The following is a 23,643-nucleotide window of genomic DNA, read 5'->3' as shown; positions in this document are numbered from 1 at the left end:
TTTTTTCAGTTTTTATCAATTTTTATTGTATCGTTGAAAATGCTTTTTTTCCAACTTGATTTAAAATGAAAACAGCAACAAAAATGAAGCCAAAATTTATATTTCTCACCTGGAACCTGCTACAGAGTTTGGACAGGCTGAAGAAAGTTTAAAAAAACAAACAAACAAAAAAAAAACCCCACAAATTAACCTTCATTTTACCGCTCCCTTCATTAATGTGTAATCTTACTACATTAAAAAAAAGGTCAAAAGCTTAACACTGTTTCCAGATTTTGACAGTTTTAAATATGTGGCAAAAATACAACAAAAATCTGAATGTGGTGGAATTAAGGTTAAGATGAACAAGCTTTATATCCTGATAAGGAACTAAGGAATCCAAAACATTTGTGACACTATAAAGTTATTTATTAACTATACACAGAATATGTCCCCTATAAAATGTACAAGTAGATCACTAAAAAGTCTTATCCGGTAAACACTTTCTTCAATACAGAATATACTAAGTCCATTGGGTAACAGCTGTCTGCCTCAAAGTAATCTAATTATAGCACCCGGGGTCTGCTTTAATGGAAAGTTAAATACTTGTTATTTTTTGTATTACCTATTTGTTTGACAGAGCCAAGAGTTAACAACTTAATCTTACTTTAGTATATTAATCACTGCACAACAGATCAGCTTATCACAGGTTTTCTTCATTATTTGTAGCAATGGGATATAACAAATACTAGATACTTTTAAATGGCAGACAACCATAAAATTGCTTTTCTTTGATAGTATATTGGGCTTTATAATTATACTAGGATATGAATGATATAAAATATTACCATAGTACACCTCAAGATAAATGATTCACTAGATTGTGCTCAGTAGGTTTTACGAAAAAAATCTGTTCTCCTCTCCAATTATGCAGTATGTTTTGCCCACAGTAAGGGTTCAGTAAATATCTGTTGAACATACTGAGAGAACAGGAGGTGAGAAGAGACGGGCCCTTATGGGTGGACATCAAGTATAAGTGGAATTAGCGTGGGAAGGAGTGGTTAGATGTAAACTATATGTAGTATACAAGTAAATAAACTCAGAGGCCAACACAACAGTTAAGCAGAAAATACTGGCACTGGAATAAACAAAGGCAAGATTAGCCAACACTGGCATTAAGTGAACTGACTTTTAAGAGATAACTAGGAAAAACTTTACTGGACCACACCTTTACCATCCAAGTTAATTTGAGACAGACCAAGAGAGGCACTGTTAGAGACTATGGCTGTCTTCCTTGATATTCAGACATCCTAGTTTCCAGTAACTTATCATGGATAGGCTACCCATGAGTCAATAAAAACCTGTTCATATTTAGGGATTAGTTTCCACAAGTACAAAGTTGAATTTCCTTTTATTTGTCCTAAAATGCTTACTTTCAAACTTGAAGGGACTTCAATTATTCCATGTAGTTTTCGATAATTCTTTTATCTTTTCAGACCAGAGTCAAAATATTCGTACAGTATTCATACTGCAGCACCTTCCACCCACCCTTTGGTCGCTTGAACTGCCCTTCTTTGGTTCTTTTCTCCGCTTTCAGATCTTTCTTGAAGTGTAGTAAGCAGAACTGTACTGGGTATTCCAGCTGCAGTTTGGTCTATCGTTGTCGGAATGGCTTCGGCTACGCCGTGGTCTTCCAGTCGGTCTACTGTTTCTAGGACTGTAAGATCTCCTATAGTTATAATCAAAGGAGCGACTCCTTGATCTCCTTCTTTCATAACTTCGGCTTCGAGAACGCCTATATCGGTCATAATCGTCATATCGTGAAGAGCTGTATACATTCCTCCCTTCCTTGGCTTTCATTTGATTTGGTGTCTTTCGATCCCCCTGTGCGAACTGTATTTCAATTTGACGCCCACAAATCCATTTTCTGTCCAAATTATGTAAAGCATCTTCAGCATCACGAACATCCTCAAATTGAACATATGCAAATCCTCTTGGACGCCGTGTGTAGAAATCAAGTGGAACATAAACATCTACTATTGGACCATAACGACCAAATTCCCGACGTAAATCTTCAGACCTGGTGTCGTCCGCCACGTTTCTGACAAACAGAGAGGTGTTGGGGGGGCGCAGGTATCGGGACATGACGGCGTCGGGACTCTAGGCCAGCGGCGCTAACGGGCTCGGCAAACCGTCTGCAGCTCCGGCGGCGGCTCACATCCACTCACACACACGCACAGACCCAGAGGAGTATTCCTTTCTTAAGTGCCTGCAGGAAACTCTGCTATTAAGATACTTCTTTGTTTTTTATTTCCTTACTTATGTACATATTCACGTATTTAGCTTTAGACAGGCTCATTGCTGAGAGCTGGCCAGTCTTCTGAGCGTCCTGCTCAGATATGCACAATCGCAACCAGCTTCTTATCTGTTTATTACAACTAACAAATCAGCTTTTTAGGCAAAACCTTAAGAAGATCCAGCTTTATAGATAACAAACTACTAATTGAGTCTCCCATTTTGCAGATTTTATATTTCACAAAATTTTCAGTAGTAATTGAAGTGGTCCTTGGGACGCTACTCATCCATTCATGATGATTCTGCTAACAGAACACTGACGTGAACAGTAAAACTAGGAGATGTGTGATGGACACATGGTTTTCTTTTCATTTATTTACTGATTGATCAATATATTCACTTTACATCCTCTTCCTCCTTGTCCCATCCTTACAAATCCCCCTCCCTCTCCCACCCCCACTCCAAGGCTGCAGAGATGGTTTAGCAGTTAAGAACACTGTTCTTCCAGAGGTTCTGAGTTCTATTCCCAGCAGTCACACGGTGGCTCACAAACATCTGTAATGGGGTCCGATGCCCTCTACTGGTGTGTAGGTGAACATACAGATAAAGCACTCACATAAAAGAAATAAATAAATCTTTAAAAAACAAAACAATTCTCTGTATTTACATTTTAAATGTTATCCCCTTTCCCCTTACTCCCATTGTCCCTCCCTCTCCCCTTGCTTCCATGAAGGTGCTCCCTCTTCCAACTACCCTCTCCCACCTCAGCACCTTGGCATTCCCTTACACTGGGAAAACAAACCTTCACTGGACCAAAGGCCAGACAATGTTATCCTCTGCTACATATGCAACTGGAGCCAGGGGCCTCTCCATGTATGTTCATTGGTTGGTGTTTTAGTCCCTGGGAGCTGTGGAGTGTTTGGTTGGTTGATAATGTTGTTCCTTCCATGGAGTTGAAAATCCTTTCGGATCCTTAGGTCCTTTCTCTAGCTCCTTCATTGGGGTCTCTGTGTTCAGTCTGATGGTTATCTACAAGCATCCTTATCTGCATCAGTATGGCTCTGACAAAGCCTCTAAGGAGGCATCCATATTAGGCTCCTACCAGTAAGCACCTCTTGGCATCAGCAATAGTGTTTGGGTTTGGTGGCTGCATATGGGGTGGATTCACAGGTGAGGCAGTCTCTAGATGATCTTTTCTTCAATCCCTGTTCCTCTATTTGTCCCTGTATTTCCTCCCATGAGTGTTTTGTTCTCCCTTCCAAGAAGGTTTGAGAAATCCACATTCTGGCCTTCCTTCTTTTTGAGCTTCATATGGTCTATGAATGGTTTGTTGGGTATTCAGAGCTTTTTGGGGCTAATATCCACTTCTCAGTGAGTGCATACCATGTGTGCTCTTTTGTGATTGTGTCACCTCACTCATGATGATATTTTCTAGTTCCATCCATTTGCCTAAAAATTTCATGAACTCGGTTGTTTTTCATAGCTGAGTAGTACTCCATTGTGTATATGTACCACAATTTCTGTATTCATTCCTGTATTGAAGGGCATCTAGGTTCTTTCCAGCTTCTGGTTATTATAAATAAGGCCGCATATTTATAAATAAATATGAACATGGTGGAGCATGTGTCCTTGTTATATGTTGGAGCATCTTTTGGGTATGTACCAGGAGTGGTTTAGCTGGGTCCTCAGGTAGTAAGTACTATGTCCAGTTTTCTGAGGAACCACCAGACTGATTTCCAGAGTGGTTGCACTTGTTTGCAATCACAGCAACAATGAAGGACTGTTTCTCTTTCTCCACATCATCACCAGCATCTGCTACCATTTGAGTTTTTGATTTTAGCTATTCTGACTGGTGTGAAGTGGAATCTCAGGGTTGTTTTGATTTGCATTTCCCTGATGACTAGGGATGTTGACCATTTATTTCTTTAGGTGTTTCTCAGCCATTCAGTATTCCTCAGTTGAGAATTCTTATTTAGCTCTTTACTCCATTTTGTAATAGGATCATTTGATTCTTTGGAGTCTAACTTTTTGAGTTCTTTGTATATATTGGATATTAGACCTTTATTGGTTGTAGGATTGGTAAAGATCTTTCCCCAATCTGTTGGTTGCTGTTTTGTCCTATTGACAGTGTCCTTTACCTTATAGAAGCTTTACAATTTTATGAGGTCCCATTTGTGGATTCTTGCTCTTAGAGCATAAGCCGTTGGTGTTCTGTTCAGGAAAATTTCCCCTGTGCCCATGCGTTCTAAGCTCTTCCCCACTTTCTCTTCTATTAGTTTCAGTGATTTTATGTGGAGTTTTATCAACTCTATGAAGAATTGAGTTGGAATTTTGATGGGGATTGCATTGAATCTGTATATTGCTCTTGGCAAGATGGTCATTTTTACAATGTTGATCCTTCCAATCCATGAGCATGGGAGATCTTTCCACCTTCTGAGATCTTCTTCAATTTCCTTCTTCAGAGATTTGCAGTTTTTGTTATACAGATCTTTTACTTGCTTAGTTAGGTTCACACCAAAGTATTTTATATTCTTTTTGACTATTGTGAAGGGTATCTTTTCCCTAAATTCTTCCTCGGCCTGTTTATCCTTTGAGTAGAGGAAGGTGATGATGTGTTTGAGTTAATTTTATATCCAGCTACTTTGCTGAAGTTGTTTATCAGCTCTACAAGTTCTCTGGTAAAATTTTTGGGGTCACTTAAGTATAGTATTATATTATCTTCGAATAGTAATATTTTGACTTTCTCCTTTCCAATTTGTATCCCTTTGACCTCCGTTTGTTGTCTAATTGCTCTGGCAAATACAGTACTATATTGAATATGTAGAGGGAGATGGGCATCCTTGTCTAGTCCTTGATTTTAGTGGGATTGCTTCAAGCTTCTCACCATTTAGTTTGATGTTAGCTACTGCTTTGCTTCATATTTCTTTTACTATATTTAGGTATGGGCCTTGAATTTCTGATCTTTCTAAGTCTTTTAATGTGAAGGAGTGTTGAATTTTGTCAAATGCTTTCTCAGCATCTAGCGAGATGATCATGTGGTTTTTTTTCTTTGAGTTTGTTTATATAGTGGATTACATTGATGGATTTCCATATATTGAACCATCCCTTTGTCCCTGGGATAAAGCCTACTTGATCATGGGCAATGATCCTTTCGATGTGTTCTTGAATTCTGTTTGCAAGAGTTTTATTGAGTGTTTTTGTATTGATGTTCATAAGGAAAATTGGTCTGAAGTTTTCTTTCTTTGTAGGGTCTTAGTGTGGTTTAGGTATGAGTGTAATTGTTGCTTCAAAGAATGAATTGGATAGTGTTCCTTCTGTTTCTATTTTGTGGATGAGTTTGGAGAGTATTTGTATTAGGTCTTTTATGAAGGTGTGATAGAATTCTGCACTAAATCTATCTTTTCCTGGGCTTGTTTTTGGCTGGGAGACTTTTGATGACTGCTTCTATTTTCTTTAGGGGTTATGGGACAGTTTAGATTGTTTATCTGATCCTGATTTAACTTACTGGTATCTGTCTAGAAAATGTCCATTTCCTCTAGGTTATCCAGTTTTGTTGAGTATAAGCTTTTGTAGTAGGATCTGATGGTTTTTTTGAATTTCTTCAGTTTCTGCTGCTATGTCTTTCTTTTCATTTCTGATTTTGGTAATTTGGATACTCTCTTTGCCCTGTCTCTAGTTAGTCTGGTGCTGTCAACTGTGCTGTCAAGTTGCTAGTGTATGCTCTCTCCAGTTTCTTTTTGGAGGCACTCGGAGCTCTGAGTTTTCCTCTTAGTACTGCTTTCATTGTATTATCCATAAGTTTGTGTATGTTGTTCCTTCATTTTCATTAAATTCTAAAAACTCTTTAATTTCTTTCTTTATTTCTTCCTTGACCATGTTGTCATTGAAGAGAATATTGTTCAGCTTCTATGTGTAGGTGGGCTTTTTGTTGTTTGTGTTGTTATTGAAGACCAGCCTTAGTCCATGGTTATCTGATAGAATGCATGGGATTATTTAAAACTTCTTGTATCTATTGAGGCTTGTTCTGTGACCGACTATATGGTCATTTTTGGAGAAGGAATTATGAGGTTCTGAAAAGAAGATTTTTTTTTTTTTTGTTTTAGGATGAAATGTTCTATAGATGTCTGTTAAATCCATTTGCTTAATAATTTCTGTTAGTTTCACTGTGTCTCTGTTCAGTTTCTGCTTCCATGATCTGTCCATTGATGAGAGTTGGGTGTTGAAGTCTCCTAGTATTATTGTGTAATATATGCTTTGAGCTTTAGTAAACTTTCTTCTTTTGAATGTGGGTGCCCTTGCATTTAGAGCATAGATGGTCAGGATTGAGAGTTCATCTTGATAGATTTTTTCTTTGATAAGTAAAAAGGGTTCTTCCTTTTCTTTTTTGATAACTTTTGGTTGAAAATCTATTTTACTTGATGTTAGAATGGCTCCTCTAGCTTGTTTCTTGGGACCATGTGCTTGGAAAATTTTTTTCCACCTTTTACTCTGAGGTGGTGTCTATCTTTGTTGCTGAGATGAATTTCTTGTATGTAGGTGGGTCCTGTTACATGTCCAGTCTGATAGTCTATATCTTTTTATTGGGGAATTGAGTCCATTGATGTTAAGAGATATCAAGGAATAGTGATTGTTGTTTCCTGGAATTATGTTTGTGTGATTTTCTTCTTTTGGGTTTGTTGCAAGAAGATTATTTTCTTGCTTTCCCTAGGGTGTAATTTTTCTCTTTGTGTTGTAATTTTCCATCTATTATCCTTTATAGGGCTGGGTGTTTTGATGATATTGTGTAAATTTGGTTTTTTTGTGGAATATCTTGGTTTCTCCATCTATGGCAATTGAGAGTTTTGCTTGATATAGTAACCTGGGCTGGCATTTGTGTTCTCTTAGGGTCTGTATGACATCTTTTCATGACCTTTTAGCTTTCATAGTCTCTGTTGAGAAGTCTGGTCTAATTCTGATCAGTTTGCCATTATATTTTATTCGTCCTTTTCCCCTTACTGCTTTTAGTATTCTTTCTTTGTTTTGTGCATTTGGTGTTTTGACTATTATGTGATGGGAAGAATTTCTTTTCTGGTCCAATCTATTTGGAGTTCTGTAGGCTTCTTGTATGTTCATGGTTATCTTTTTCTTTAGTTTAGGGAAGTTTTCTTCTATAATTTTATTGAAGATATTTACTGGGTATTTCCCTGGATTGTCATTGGAGAGAAAATGGGAACTCACCTGTGGGCTCAGGAGGGAGAGTGCTTCTGGGTGCTGCTGGCTCTATCTATTGGTGCAGATGGAGGACAGAAGAAATTTTCCAGTATTTTTCTAAATGAACTCCTTCTTGAGAGACTCAAGGAGACAAATATAATTATTAATTTAATATGCAGAGGATATACAGGTTGGACTCATAATGTATGGTATTTACTAGAACTAGATGTTAAGAAACTTTAATGTGTGGAAGTCTGTGTCATCAACAGCAAACACACAAATACACCCTGTGAACAGTTAGCATCGGAACCTCCCCACCTGAAAGCTATCAACAATGAAAATGAAGACTCAGAAGAACCCAAACCAAACCTATAACCAACACTTACCAGCTAGGAAGTCTTACTCCTTTTCTCTAACTGGGCTATTCCTCTGCTCACTGAATGTCCTGACCATAGAGGAATAGAAGATGGAATGTTCAGAGCAGAAGTTGGGAGAATGTGTTACCTCATGTCTGTCTCCCTTTGATTGTCTTGGGGAGGTTTGCCTGAGCTGTTGGAAGAGGAGAGGCTCTAGTTTGGGTGGAACATTGATACTTTTAATTCTTATGGACTTTCTCTTTAGTATCTTCTCTTTTTTTCCTTTTTGTTTTTGAGACAGGGTTTCTCTGTGTAGCCCCGACTGTCCCAGAACTGACTCTGTAGATCAGGCCAGCCTCGAACTCACAGAGCTCCACTTGCCCCCGTCTCCTGAGTGCTGGGATTAAAGGTGTGTGGCATCAACAATACGGACACCAACCCACTCACAAAACTTTGGACCCAAAACTTATCATGTCTACAAAAAGTGCAGGAACTTGGGATGGAGCAGAGGCTGAGCTAACAGCCAGCCAATAACCAGCCCAACTTGAGACCCATCCCATGGGCAGACACCAATCCCTGACACTATTAATGATATGTTTACACTAGCAGACAGGAGTCTGGCATGGCTGTCCTGTGAGAGGCTCAGAGCAGCTGACTCAGACAGATGGAGACAGCCATAGCCAAACAGTGAATGGAGCTTGGTGCTTGGCAACTGTTATGGAAGAGCAGAAGGAAGGACTGCAGCTCCCAGAGAGGATAGGAACTCCACAGGAAGACCAACAGAGTCAACTAACCTGGACCCTTGGGGCTCTGAGAAACTGAACCACCAACCAAAGAACCTTCACGGGCTGGACCTAGGCCTCCCTGCACATATGTAGCCAATGTGCAGCTTGGTTTTTATATGGGTTCCAAACAACTGGAGCAAGGGCTATCCGAAAACCTGTTGCCTGTATGTGGGATATGTTCTCATAGTTGGTTTACCTTATCTGGCCCCAGTGCAATGGGAAAGGAAACACCTAGGTGCCTAGCCTTGCAGAGACCTGAAGTTGGGGAGGGTGGTGGTAATGGTGGTAGGGGAGCAGGATACCTAGGGGAGCCCCACCTGCTCACAGGAAGAGGGGAAGAAGGAAGAGAGGATTGTGGGAAGGGGTGACTGGGAGGTGAGCAGTGAGTAAAGTGAACAAGTAAAATGTTAAAAAATCAACAAAAGATATGTTCCATCACCACCCTGCATTCTTAGTATCTTAAATGAGGAGAAAGTGATGGCGTCTGCTGGATACTGTTAAAAGACAGGACGACGGCCACAGTATCACCCACGAAAGGAAACCCTTGTAGTGTCTCAGCTTTGTCTAACAGGAGAAAAAAACCCAGTGCTTACAGTGTACGTAAGAGAAAATGGCGGAACCAGGATAAAAATTCTGGCTGGTTACTGATGGCCTTTGTATCTTTCCTCTAGCACTGGTCTAAAGTAAATGATTTGAAGAAAATGATGGGGTTTAATTTACCTAGTAGAGCACTTGCTAACATGCACCAAAATTGGGTTTGATCCCCAATGCCACAGAAAACAAAACATGATTACAACTTAGAACTTCAAGGCTATCCTTAGCTACGGAGCGAGTTTTCTTAAAGATTTATTTATTTTATATATTTTATATGAGTACACTGTTGCTGTCTTCAGACGTGATAGACAGAAGAGGGCATCAGCTCTCATTACAGATGGTTGTGAGCCACCATGTGGTTGCTGGGATTTGAACTCAGGACCTCTGGAAGAGCAGCCAGTGCTCTTAACCGCTGAGCCATCTGTCCAGCCCCAGAGTGAGTTTTCAAGGCCAGTTTCTGGTATGTGAGATGCTGTACCCCAGAGGTGAGGGGGGAGAGAGAGAGAGAGAGAGAGAGAGAGAGAGAGAGAGAGAGAGAGAGAGAGAGAGAGAGAGAGAGAGGGAGAGAGGGAGAGAGGGAGAGAGGGAGAGAGGGAGAGAGGGAGAGAGGGAGAGAGGGAGAGAGGGAGAAGGAGGGAGGGAGGGAGGGAGAGGGGGGAAATGAGGATATATATCTCTTCAGGAGATTGCTTCAGATGTACAGATGTGTCTCACACCTGAACCAGGCAATCCAACCTTCTGCCAAGAGCTACTAACCAGGAGAAGATATATTCTCCACACCAGGCAGGCTATGTCTCCTAGCTAGGAGGGTAGGCTGAGGGAAGTTGGCACTGAGTATGGTCAGTAGCTGAGAGAATTCTCTGACCCTCTGTTGCTGTAGGACCCAGAAATATTCTTTATTTTTTTTCCCTTCTTCTTGGGCCTGATGGTCAACTTGTCTTCATTGTCACAGGATTCTGTAAAAATGGTATTTATTTGCCACGTGTAATTGTCATCTCAGAGGCTTACTGCTGAATGAACTCAGACTTCCTGACCTTTGGTTGACTGTCCCAACTCAGTTGTTCTGGCTCAAAACTCCTCTCCAAACTGACTGGTTCAAACTGGCTTCTCACTGAATTGCTTTGCTTAGCCTCATACTAACTTTGGCAATATGCTCTAATTCTCTTGCTCCTTCTCCTTCTCTGGCTCCTCACGTTTTCACCTGTGTCTAGTTTGTTCTCTCTGGAACTTGTGTCTTTAAAACTCCCCCTCCTCCCCAACTGCTCTCTTTAGTCCTCTCTTTCCTGTGCTGTTCTCATGAGAGTTGGGCAATCTTTCTCTGATTCATCACTTTCAAACTTGTCTTCTTCCTTCTTTAAACTCACCTTACTTTCATTGTTTGGGATTAAAGGTGTACCCTAAGGGCATGTCGGTATCCCTGCCAGAGGGATTAAAGGTGTGTCATTCCAGATAGACCATAAAGACCTAGATCTTTGGATGTGTCCTTGCCAGAGCAGCCACCTCCTCCTCCTCATCATCATCATATGTCGGGGCGTGTACACACGTCACATGCTTGCCAAGGCAGTCAGGTGATGGTTAGACAACTTCTGTGGGAGTTGATTCTTTCTGTCACTGTGGGTTCTGAGGATTAAACTCAGGTCATTATGTTTGTGTAGTGAGGACTTTCACTAACTGAGCTATCTTTTGGGCCCCAAAATATTTTTACTTTCTTCAAGTTTTTAGGTCCACTTCCTTGTCACCCTTGACCAGAGACAGATTGCTACAGATACTGAGAACCACAGGGAACTGGCAGCTACCATACTGGTGACCGGCCGTTTAGCTTTGCTGACCATTAGATACTGCCTTTGGTGACATCAGGTTTTTATTTAGTTAAGCTTGTACTTGGAGAATGTTTTCAGTCCAATAGTTTTATATTTACTGGAAGTATGAATAATGCTGATACTTAGAGAAAAAAATTTCATTTCAAGTGTAAGAAATAAGGGGCAAGGTCATATTTCCCCAGATACAACACCAAAGATGTTAAATGAATTCTCAGATTGACTTAATCACCGAAATCTCATTGTGCTGGTGGTTGGTTGTGGTGCGTATTTTGAGTGTGACCAAAATTCTTTAGTTAACCCTCCTTTATAATTCTAAACATTAAACAAGTCAAACTCTAGCCAGGCAGTGGTGGCCTAAGCCTTTAATCCCAGCATGTGGGAGGCAGAGGCAGGTGACTCTCTGAGTTCAAAGCCAGCCTGGCCTACAGAATGAGTTCTGGGATAGTCAGGGCTACACAGAAAAACTCTGTCTCCCCTCTCTTTCCCCAAATAAAGGTTAAATAAAAGCCCGTGTGTTTTATATGTCATATCTTATTGTAATATAATTTGATACTGAGAAGCTCTTAAATGGCTATTAATATTATGTTATGTGAGACGGTCAGATGGCTCAAGTAGGTAAAGACATCTGCCCCCAAGCCTGAGGCTCTGAGTCTGGAACCTGTGAGACCCACGTGGTAGAAGGAGAGAACTGACTGCCATTGAGTTGTTCTCTGACCTGCATATGTCTATGAATCACATATGCATAACCTGCAATAAATAAGTGTAATTAGTTTAAGAAAAGGACTTTAGATAAAAATGCCTATCCAGAATACTACAGTTTAAAAATACTTTAAAATGAAACTTTTTTTTTCTTGTACTCTTCGTGGTGCTTAAAAAACAATTATAATGAATTTGTCAAAGTTAAAGGCATGCCACTCAGTGGCTAGGAAGCAGTACTGGGGGGAAAGACAGAAAATGCCTTTTGTGAAGCTGAGTCTCCGGGACACAAACAAACAGACTTACGTGGGCTATGAGAGCAGTTCCAGAATTAGCCTCTGGCTAACTTTATGGCATGGCCCCAGTGTTTGTACTAATAGAGGCACTTTTGTTTACTTATTCACCAGCGTAGCTCTGGACTGTGCATGATTTTGTAATCCTCCCAATGCTGGGAACATTTCAAAATATCTGGAGATATTTTTGATCATTACAGCTGGTGTGTGTGTGTGTGTGTGTGTACGTGCATGTACGCATGCACAAGGGAAACTATTAAATATCCTACATTATCTAGGGCAGCCCAAAAAGAATTGTTCAGTTCAGATGCCAATAATTCTACTGTTCAGACACTTGGTTTAGAAAAATACTAGTTTCACAAGTTTCTCACCACCACCACCACCACCACCACCACCACCACCACCACCACATGCATTAAAGAACTTGAGTCAAAGTTTCTTAGATGATATTCTGATTAGCCCAACTTCGTTTTCTAAGTTGTAGACCTTGGATTTATTTTATCAGCGACATTTGTAAATAACTTTCGGTCATCAGGAAAAGTCTGAATAGTCCCAGACGCACTGTCTCAAATCCCCATCTTTCTTTCCTCTTCTAAGTCCTCCCCCAGTTCATTCCTGTTTTCCTCAACTACACAGCATTTCATTAGACCAAGTAGTTTACGTAGTGACCAGAAGCAAATATAATAGGCACATACAAAATCTGGATAGATTTGTGTGTGTGTGTGTGTGTGTGTGTGTGTGTGTGTGTGTGTGTGTGTGTGATCTTACTAATTCATTTCTTTTAGGTCTTAAAAACATTGTCTTTAGGTGCTAGGCAGATGTGAACAAGCTAACTTTAATCTCATGTGCTGAGTCAAATGTCAGGGAGACCATAATATCTGTGAGAAAGCTAATAAAGCCTTGGGTGTTTCTTATTTTGTTATTTTTATAATAAACAAAATGTGCCAGAAGCTGAAGAGAAATGTTTCTCTATAGAAAGTGTTTGCTTAGAAAAGCACATCAAAAAGCATTTTATCAAGATTATTGTTTCTTGACAGGTTATGAAATGAAGAAAGTTGCTACCATTTTCTTCTACTTTAAGTCTGGTGTTTAGGACAGTGCCTCTGGCAGCCAGTGAACTCTTGGTACAAAGCAGGGATGTAAATGACATTTGCTAAATGACATTTGCTAATGGTAAAAGTTGAATTCGGGAGAAGACGCGATTGCCTTTGCAGCAAGATCACAGTCACCTATGTCCTCTCCTACTGGCTCCTGTGGTACATATTCCACATGATGCTATACATGTAACAGCGTGATCTGTTGACATGTCAGATAAAAAAAGTGCCAAACTTATTATTTTTCTTACCCAGCCTCACTTTTTTCCTTTATCTCTAGTTCTTTTGCAACTAATTTCAGCAGATTGCTCCTTTTCTTGTTTTTCCAAACCTGGCTCTGTTTGCAGGCGGGGTTTGCATGCTCTTTACTCTGCTTGGCAGTCTCTTTGTCCTTAGGACCAGCATCTATCTACTCCTACCTTTTGTCTTGGGCCAGTGAGTACATTGCTGATTCCCTAGTCTCTTCTCATAAATCTTTGGTGCTGGATTGCAAATTCAGGGACCCGCCCATTTTCGTCACTTGAACAACCAGTTCAGCACAATGGTAGGGCTTTTGGTAAACAAGATCGAGCACGGTGTATTGATTGATCAAGAGTTTAAACCGCCTGGTTTCACTGTGAAAGGCCTTTTCATTTCTTTTCTAATTTCATGTTTCAGGTTCTAGTCTAACCAAAATAACTTCTAACATTTACAGACTAGCTTTTAATATCTTATGCATTCCCCTGCAATGGTCTTCCCTAACCAACTGCCTTGGCATGGCATTCACACTTTTTATGTCTGTGACATTTGTGAAGTCCTTGAAAATAAGGGAAAACTCAAGTTTCATGGGATTATGGATAAAACATCACCGTTTTATTTTTCATATCGTCACTAAGTAACAAATGAGTTACATCGTGTTTGTTCAGTAAAAGACGAATGGCATCTGTTTACACAGAATCTGACTGAGCGTCGCCCCTTGGGGCAGTTGCACTGCCTGTAGCACTGAGAAAATGTCATACCTTTATTAGGAGAACTAGGGCCAGGGTATAATCCGCTGGCCCCGCCTCTCGTTCCGGCCCCGCCCCCCCGTCCCTGACCCCGCCCCCTAGGCGCCGGGCGCACGCGCAGGACTGGAGCTGGCGCGGCCGTCCCCTCCCCCACCCCCTCCGCCGGAGGGGAACCGGCAGCCGCGGCTGCTGGGGCTGGCGGGGTCGGTAGTCGTCATGCTGTACCAGTGGGATGATATGACTCTGGCCTTCTCCCGCACGTCCATGTTTCCCTTTTTTGACATCGCCCACTACCTGGTGTCGGTGATGGCGCTGAAGCAGCGGCCAGGTGAGTGAAGGGCCTGACGCGCTCCCGGTTCCGCGTCCTCGCTGCCGAGGCAGGGACGCCAGAGTCCCCTGCGGCCCACCCCTCAGTACAGAGCACCCGACTCAGACCCAGCCTTAGGAAGTGATGTAGACCCCTGAACAGAACGTCTCAGGTGGGACCTAGCACCTTGCTAGCGTGGTAAACCAGGAGAGTGGGTGGCTTTGCGATTTCTCAGTCACTAGAGACATGGTACAGGTAACAGTCACTTGGCATGTAGTCCAGCATCCGTGAAACGCGTGGGATGGGATGTGATTTTCACAACGTTGAGTTCCGTGAGTGTTGTGACCAAAGAGCAGTGTTTGTTCTCCTGTCTCTCACAGTGAATGTGGGTTTAAAGTTACCCACCTTCCCATTATTTTTCTCAGTCTCTGTCGTTGAATTCAGACATTTCACTGACTTCAGCTATGTCTCTGCCTTGTCTTGTCCAGCAGGTGAAGGGTAAAGGGTTAAGGATGATTTGATTGTGTTATTTTGTCTGGGCTACTAATTCTTTAAACCCTTGACTCTAATATGTGTTTGACAGTTTCTATGTCTAACTCGTTGAAGAACATGTTATCTGCTTGGGATTCTGTTTCTCTGATTAAAACTACAGTTTTGTTACTGTTTCATAGCCAGAATCTGATATTATCTTGTATTGACTAAATCAGACGTTTCCAAAGTGTGGCTCATTTTCCATGTGCTTCCCTGTCATACACTGTAAAATTCATTATTTTCATAATGTATTCAGAGGCTATTGTTTCTTGCCTTTATGAGTGTACAGTGAAGTTTCCCATGGCCATGTGACTTACAGTGTCGTAAGCAGCTGACGATTCTAACCACACATTTCTCTTTGAGGCTAGGCATTTAAGAAATTTGCCTAACTAGACAACGATGTACCTTTTCTCACAAAATACTTTCTTGCTTTGGATAATAGTGATTTTGGTAAAGAACACATTATTTACATCTAATGCTTTATTTTAAAATCTATATGTAAAAGCTTTTAAAACTATTTATATTTAGCATTTAGAAATGTAAACAAAAACTCTAGGCCGTACCTTGTTCCTGGAGATAGAAGCTACTGAAATGCTCTCCCACTGAGTGTAGCTCCAGGCCAAGGAATTTTAAAAGTAGTTTTTTCAAGGTATGATTTACATAAGTATATTCACTATTTTTAATCTCAAAGTTATATGATTTTGAATAAAGACTGTAATAGAACCACTGTCATGATACAAATAGAAAGTATTTTTCTATTCCACGTCCCCTTTACCCCTTTGTAGTCTCTTCCCCCAAACCCTGGCAAACCATTCATGCCTTCTTTAAATTTTAGGGGTCTATATGGGTCCAAAAGTTGAGAATCACTTGAATAATTGAATGCTAATTAACATGGAGGGGAATTTGCGTTTCTCCCAGTACTAGTAAATGATAGCATTCACAGGAGAACGCCTACGCAAGCATCCAGGGCGTGTGTTAGAGGGACTTTTAACGTGAAGAGTAGTCATTATTTTCAGTCCTCACCATCTTGCCATTTCCATAGAAAACCGTCTTCATTTGCATTTTTCATGGCTATTAATGTGTGTGCTTCCTTGGTTTGTTGATCATTTGTATTTAGTTCCTGTAAATGCCGAGAATCTTTTGCCTATTTGTCAGGATGTAAATGGTTGTTTTATTTAATTGATTCTCTTCATCCATCATGGATCTTTCATGTAAGTGCTGAAGCTTTTTCTTTTTCCTCTTGGTAAGTTTTAGCTTTTAGTGCAGAAGTTTTTAAAAGTTTATGGTTAAATCTATTTACTTTTTTTTTTTTTCTTTTAACAGACAGATCTGTTTTTGTCGACAGATCTTCTTTATCACTTTTAGTATTTATATATTGTTTCAGGAAGATTGGTCCCATACCAGAGATTATAGTAATTCTGATTTATGATTTTTTACAAATATATTTGTTTTTATTATTTTTAAGTGTGTGTGTGTGTGTGCTCTCACACACGTGTGTATCAGTACAGGTGCTTGCAGAGGCCACTGGGTCAGCTTTCCTTGGAGCTGGAGTTAAGTTAGAGGTGTTTCTGAGCCATCCATTGAGGAGGCTGGAAACAACCAGGTCCACTGTAAGAGTAGTAAGTTCTTGTAACCATTGACCCCTATCTCCAGCTCCTTATTTATATGCCTTTCCCATGTTTTAGACTTTTGCTCTAAAAGACAAAGCTAAGTGTATGGTTACAAAAGGAAGCTATTGGACAGCTTAGTGGGTAAGAGAGCTATGTGCACAAGTCTGAGGCCTTGAGATCAAATCCCCAGGATTTATGAAAAAAGCTGAGAGTAGCTATATGTGCTTGTAACCTGAGCTCCTTGGGGGTTTGGGAGAGACAGGATTGCTGGGTCTTTGTGACTGCTAGCCTACCTCGAGGTCAGCTGGGGATCCTGTCTGGGAGGAGTAAGATTGACCATGATAGAGTAGGACACACACACACACACACACACACACACACACACCCTTTAACCTTTCTCTAAAAGATTGGTGGTAGGTGGGTATTTCTTTGCAAGCCTTTGCATCTCATTGATGAATTACTGCAAAGCACACTTGGAACTCAGTGATCTTGGCAGAGTGGCCAACTGACCTGGTCATGTCCTATTACAGAGATCACTCTTCTGTGTGGCCATTTGCAGGTCCCTAGTATTTATTTGCTATCTTTAGCTTAGAATTTCTTTTGGGAGTTGCTGAAATTCTTCCAGTAAGTTCTCTTTGGCTTAAGTTTGTCGTATTGCTTGTAGCCAAGAAGCATATTTCCTTTTCTAGCCTCATGTGAAACAGCTGGTGGTGACCAGTAGTAATACTGACTGTAGTTTTCCTTACTTCTCGATTTAGTGAGGATGCTTCTACAGGTTAATGAAATGTGAGGTTTTCTGTGGACTTTGTGGAGGTGTCCTGTGAGAAATCCTTCCGGTATTTGGTATTTGTTAACTTTCCAGGCCATCCCTCTTTGTTTACCACCCAAATAGGTGACACATTTTATCAAGTTTTTGGTTTGTTTGTTGTTGTTTTAGAACAGAAACCTACTGATTAGGATTGGTGAATAATGTCTGTAATCCTAGTACTTGGGAAGCAAAGACAAGAAGATTGGGGAAAGTTCAAGACAAGCCTGGGCTATATAGCAAGACCCTGTTTCAAAAACCAAAATAGAAGACATATATTGAAATTGACCATTATCCATACTGCTTTTCTTGTGGAAGTATACTATAGATTACGTGAGTATAATTACTAAACTGAGGGATTATAAATCATTCTTTCATTCTTGGAACAAACCTGACTTGCTTTATGTACCATTTCAATGTAGCGATTTGATTTGCTAATCCTTGATGTCTGCTTGTTTTCTTCATGTTTGTGATTGGTGTTTGCACATTAGATGGTTTTGTTGTGCTATCCATTTCTAGTTTGGGCAGTAAGGCTCTGCTGTTTTTCATAAAATAGGTTTGGGTCAAGATGACATATTTAATAGGCATTGCCTGGTTTTAGGTCTTTAGTAGACTTCAACTATGAAGTCTGTGTATTTCTTTCTTGGCTCATTCTTTTGTTCGGAGACAGGATTTCTCTGTGTAGCCCTGCCTGTCCTGGGCCTCACTCTGTAGATGAGGCTGATCTCAACCTCACAGAGATTCACATGCCTCTGCCTCCAGGGTTCTGGGATTAAAAGGTGCCCCCCCCCAAGCTGGTCTTAATACATTCTAATGGGTAGATGTTTTCTTCTTTTGTCATCAATTGTAAGTTGCTTGGTAATTTGTACTTTTCTGAGGAGCCACCTGTCTCCTTTAGATTTTCAAGTCTGTCAGAGCACATATGTATGTCTAGGTCTTTCATTAGTTCAGACTTACTGTCTTTCCGTATGGTGTATGTATGTATTTATGGAAACGTGTACATGCATGATTATAGGTGCCAGTGTTGGATATCTTCCTTGATCCTGTTTCTCCTTGAGACGTGTTTTCTCAGTGAAGCTGGTCTCACGGGTTGTCTAGCTGGCCTATGGGTTGCAGAGATCTACCTGTTTGTGCTCATCAGGTACTGGCTTATGGCTGTGTGCCTTGCTACTCCCAGCTCTTCTGTTGGCACCAGGGATCTGACGCAGGTCCTCGGGCTCACATGGCATGCAGTTTACCGGTGGAGCCATCTCCCTACCCCACCTAGTTATTTATTCTTAAGTGTCTCTGAGTTTTGTGCATCTGTCTTATGCCCTATGATAGTTTTTTATAGATTTTCCTGTATCTTTTCTCTCTTCATTTTGATTAAAATATATTTGTACAGACTGACTGTAGGTACAGTGATTAGCTTGTGTTCTTTGCCTGTGTGGTCAGCATTTCTTTCCCTTAATTTAGAACGGAAGCCCTGGTATGTGTATGTCTCATCCAACGTTTAATTAGATCATCCCTTACTATATCCATGCTTACCAATTGACAGTGCTTCTTGATGGCCTAGGAAACCTCCACTTTGTGCTAGGCACCCATGTTAGCCATTTGTCTCTGGCCTAAATTCCTGATAAGTTTCTACCAACCCTGACTTCTTGCCTCTTCCCAAGGATTGTGTAACTGCTGTGAAATGATTAACTGCTTGCTCTGGCTTCTGTAAATGTTCTTATTGCTGTGTGCATGGAGTGCTAGGCAGTTGTTCACATACCTGCAAATACCACAGATATGAAGTATTCTGATTTGGGTTAGAGACTGCAGCCCTGCTAGCAGTTTTAATAAATCTGGCTAATTAGACTCTGGATGGCATCTGGAGGTCTCCTCCGGGTGGTCTTGAGCTTCATCACACCGTCAGTTCCCCAGTGAGCACTTTTCCAGAGCCCTAGAGCCCACGGTACAGCAAAGCTCCATTCATGCATGTGCAGGGAGCGTAGTCCTTCCCTTACTCATACACGGCCCTAGGAATTCAAGGCCATCCTGGGCACTGTCTCAGCACCCCTCTCCTCCCAGCAAACTCTGGAACAGCATATCCGCCTAACAGTAGAAGATTATTGATTAGTCATTACCTTCTTTTTTTCAAGATATTTTTTCCCAGCCATTAAAATAATTCAGGCAGTTTTAAAATGACATATCATTAGAATACGTTGGAACACGCTCAAGTATGTGTTCACAGCACAACACACACAGCACACAACCCACACAAATGTACCTTAAGTGTGTTTTATAAAAATGAGCTCTGCATCCGGACATTGGCGGCAGGTGCAGCAGGAACAGCGCTGTTGCTGTGAAGGAGGGAGTGTGGGTGGCTTCAGTTCTGGTCCCATAGTTCTTTCCAGTGTGGCCATCCCCCACCAGAGGAAGCTATGACAGCCTCCTGTTGGTGTGGCTGACACATGGTAAGTTCCATTTCACACTCACAGTGACAGCTGTGTGCCGCCCACACTGCGGGCAGACCTCCGACAGCCTGCTCAGAGATGGCAGCCATTAGCCATGCCTGTGAACAGGGATTCAAGAGCTGGTGATATTGAACTATTTTTGAGGAGAGGCGCAAAGGAGTCTTCATGCTTCTCACAGTAAGTGGGGTGGTAAAGGAGAGCTTAGATTGGTATTTTAGCAACAACTGATGAGCCATTTCCAGAATAGTCCACTGGATTATAGCAGATACTAGAATACCATTGGTTCTGGATCATGTAGAAGAGTCAGAGACACTCATAGAAGATTCTCTAGCTGGTGATTGAGATAAAATAAAATTAAAGAATGCGACCTGGGACTGGGGACAGAACTTGGAAGTGGAGTACTTGGCTAGCATGTGCTGATATCTGGGTTCAACCCTCATCACAGAAAAACAAGCAAGCAAACCAGTCAACACACTGATCCCGCCAGCATTTCTGTAGGGCTGCTCACAGAGGAGACAGAAGACTTGTTTGCTCTAGCACCTTGTTCACGTCTTTTGAGACTGAGTCTCATATACTCCAGGCTAGCTTTGAGCTTGCTCTGTGGCTGAGGATGAGTTTCTGGTTCGTCTACCTCCTCCTCGGTGAAAGCTGGGATTACAGGTCCGTGTCACCACATCTGGCTTCATGTGGTACTGCGCATCAAAATCACGCCACATGCTCAACAAACACTCCACTAGCTGAACCCTGTCCCTAGCTGGTTCATCTCTTCTCCCTTTTCAAACTGGTTATTCTTTAAGACTGTTTTACTTTCCCATCTCTGTCACTCCTTGGAACCCACCCATTTGTATTCTCTCTGTGTAATCTCCGTGTAGGTTAGAGAATAAAAGGTTTGTGAGGAACTGTTTTCCCTCAAGGGTGGCCAGCGCCATGAAAGTTTTATGGCAAGAAACCCAAATCTTTACCACCCCCTGCTCTGAACACTTTTTACACCAATCTTTACTGATAGCACTTTTGTTAAGAAGGCCCACTGCATTCCCAGACTGAAGATCCCTTTCTCAGTCTGATGCCTCAGTTCTTTCACAACTTGCCAACATGGAAGACTGTGAGGATGTTACTTAGCCAGTGGGGAGAGGTTTTAGACTCCTTTGTGAGGATTAAAAAATGTATCAAATTTCCTTGCTTGCCCTCTAAAAAGAAATTGTCTTGCTAGGTTCCTTTTGTCTTGTTCCTGTGTTTCTTTGTGTGGTGATAAGAATATTCTTTCCCAACAGTTTGGAGAACTTCCCCTCATATTTGTGTAGCTGAGATTGGAGGGTCCTTTTTTCTTTAGATTTATTATGTTTTAAATGATGTGTATGAGCGAATGTCTGTAGAGGTATGTATACATGTGTGCAGGTCCCAGGGGAACACCAGATCCCCTGGAACTGGACTTGTACACAGTTGTGAGCTACCCAACATGGGTGCTGACAGTTGAACTTGGGTTCTTTGAAAGAACACCAAGTGCTCTCAACTACTGAGCCATCTCTGCAGCGCGATAGTCACAGTTATTCAAACCCAAGGGAACAGTAGCATCCTTCTCTTTCTAGATTACTTTTGCTCATAATCGAAGACAAAAACATAAGTGCCTTAATGTGAGTTGTATCTTTCCCCCTTACCCCCATTTGTCTTATAATTAATTCTAGTTCCTTGGCATCCAATTGTCTGCAGTTTAGGGCTGCAGCTAGTAGTGTAAGATCTGTCTGTCTGTCTGTAGCCCTGACTGTCCTGAACTCAGAGAATAGCCTTCCCCTGCTTCCGGAGTGCAGGGATTTAGGGGATGTGCCACCACACCTAGCTTTTTTTCTTTTTCTTTTTTCTTTTATTTATTTTTTATTTTTTATGAGACAGTCTCACCATGTAACTCTGACTAGCTTGGAACTCCCACAAAGAGCAGGCAGCTAGCTGAGCCCCCGGTGCTGGGAGTGGAGGTGAACACCGCCACCCTTGGCTACACCATCAGCTTTATCCTACATTATTTTGTAATTATGATTTTCTCTCCTTTAGACATTTTTTTTTGTTATTTCTGTTGTTGTTTTTGGTTTTATAATTGGGGTCAGCACAGCATGAGGAACTGTATTAAAGGGTCGCAAGCATTAGGAAGGTTGAGAAGCACTGCCCTAGGGGTCTCCTGAGTGCAACTGTTATTTTCATAAATCTTAAAGAAACTAATTTGGCTGTGGCGGCATGTTCTACGGTGAAGATTAGAAGTCTCAGTTCTCAGGAGGCTGACAAGGGATGATCCTAAGATCCTAAGGCATATGGAGACCCTTTTTCAAAAAACACAACAATTAAGTCTTTGTTCGAAACCAGTTGTCTGTTCTCTAAGACCCTCCCCTCAAGCACTTACGTGCCCCAGCCTACGTTTGAACCAGAGGACACGATGACATGCAGGCCTTCTTGCTTCCATCTCCTGAGTGCTGGCATCACGAGCCTTCAGCAACGTTTCTCTTGCAGTGCTTGTGCCTGCTGCATGGTGAGCAAGGCCTTCAGCAACTGAGCTGCATCCCCTGCCTTCTGAAATTTAATCTACAATTATTTCTTCTATCCATGACATCTTCATTCCAGTCTGACGTCTTCAACAACTATTTTCCTAACATTCAAATCATGTGTGCTTCGTTAAATCACATCGTTACTAAACAGCATTCTCCTTCAGGACCTATGTTAGACACGGAGGCTCCCAAAACAAAAGATAGCTACCCTAAATAAAGCTCTTCTTGTCCTTTAGTAGTGTCTCATACAGCAGCACCGTCATTCTCACACAGTAATGACAGTTATTGAATTCCGCTCCACGAAGACCATTTCAGCAGGATATCTATAATCCCTACGTACTTCTGTGCTGGTGCATGCATTGGACAGATATGGAGTTTGGGGAATGAAGTATCCTTCCTAGGGCACGTGGGTAGTAAATTATAGAGCTTGTTCTTGACTCCAGGTCTTGTTAGTTCATTTCTTCCTGTTCACTGCTTGCTTTCTCTCTGCAGCCTCCTTAATGTTCTGGGTTTTCAATATTTACAAGTCTCAATAAGTTGTCATTTATCGTGTTTTTTTCCTCCATGATTTTTATAATTTCCACACCACAAGGAAATTTCTCTACTATTTTTATAATTAAATCCAGAAACAAAGGATACCACTGTTCCTCTGTCTAGTTTGTGGGAGATGAAAGGTTAATGTATTAAGAATTTATTGTTAATTTGGTGTTAAGGACAGGGGGAAAGTAATAGCATACCTTGCAGTTTTTATGGATGCTTATATATGCATCAAAAAGGACAGAAGTCATAAATCTGTGGCCTGGTAGTGTCCAAAACGTATCAGTCTATGTAATTAATATCTAGATAAGAAGATGGCATCTGTGATCTTCAGAAGCATCCTTTGTTGTATGATTTAAAAACTAGAATGTGTTCTATCCAGTGTGGAATGAGGAAGGTTGTATCAGAAGGGACCTAGACCTCGGCTGGAGTTTAGTTTGTAACGTGCTTGTGACACAACATGGGGTCCTGAGTTCCATCCACATAAGCCATTTTCAGAAGCCTTGTCCATTCCTAATCCTAAGGGCTGGGATTTGCAGCTAGCAAGGCTAGCTGAATTGGTCAGTTTTTAGTTTCCTGAAAGTTAAAAGTCTTTACATCTTAAAAAGTAAGCTTAAAGGAGCTACCTAGCTCCTACCTCTGCCGCTACATGTGCATCTATTTTTCTATCCACTTATCTATCCACCCACCACCCATCCACCTAACTATCCTTCTGCCTCGTTAGAAACACTAATTATAGACTAGTATATACACACACACACTAGTCTGTAATTTACTTCTCTGAGTTTAGAGACTTAGAGCC

General features: G+C 41.2%; 2 protein-coding genes across 2 annotated transcripts in view; one reads left to right on the top strand and one right to left on the bottom strand.

Moving 5' to 3' along the window:
• Nucleotides 1–1,083: 1,083 nt before the first annotated feature.
• LOC308438776 (serine/arginine-rich splicing factor 10-like) lies at nucleotides 1,084–2,209 on the bottom strand. Its single transcript, XM_080940266.1, has one exon. The coding sequence runs from the start codon at nucleotides 2,119–2,121 to the stop codon at nucleotides 1,570–1,572; it is 552 nt and encodes a 183-aa protein (XP_080796392.1). The 5' UTR covers nucleotides 2,122–2,209; the 3' UTR covers nucleotides 1,084–1,569.
• A 12,043-nt stretch (nucleotides 2,210–14,252) lies between these two features.
• TMEM38B (transmembrane protein 38B) overlaps nucleotides 14,253–23,643 on the top strand; it is a 42,692-nt gene continuing 33,301 nt past the window's right edge. The window contains exon 1 of the mRNA XM_080940026.1: nucleotides 14,253–14,413. Within this exon, the coding sequence (XP_080796152.1) occupies nucleotides 14,302–14,413 (112 nt within the window). The 5' untranslated portion in view covers nucleotides 14,253–14,301. The remainder of the gene's footprint in view (nucleotides 14,414–23,643) is intronic.

This window comes from Micromys minutus, assembly GCF_963924665.1.
Source record: "Micromys minutus genome assembly, chromosome: 28".
In the NCBI taxonomy this organism is placed as follows: domain Eukaryota; kingdom Metazoa; phylum Chordata; class Mammalia; order Rodentia; family Muridae; genus Micromys; species Micromys minutus.
This window is presented reverse-complemented; position numbering and strand designations above follow the sequence as displayed.

Excerpts from the sequence above, each read along its gene's own strand:
- LOC308438776 (XM_080940266.1), bottom strand. The coding sequence starts at position 2,121 with ATGTCCCGATACCTGCGCCCCCCCAACACCTCTCTGTTTGTCAGAAAC.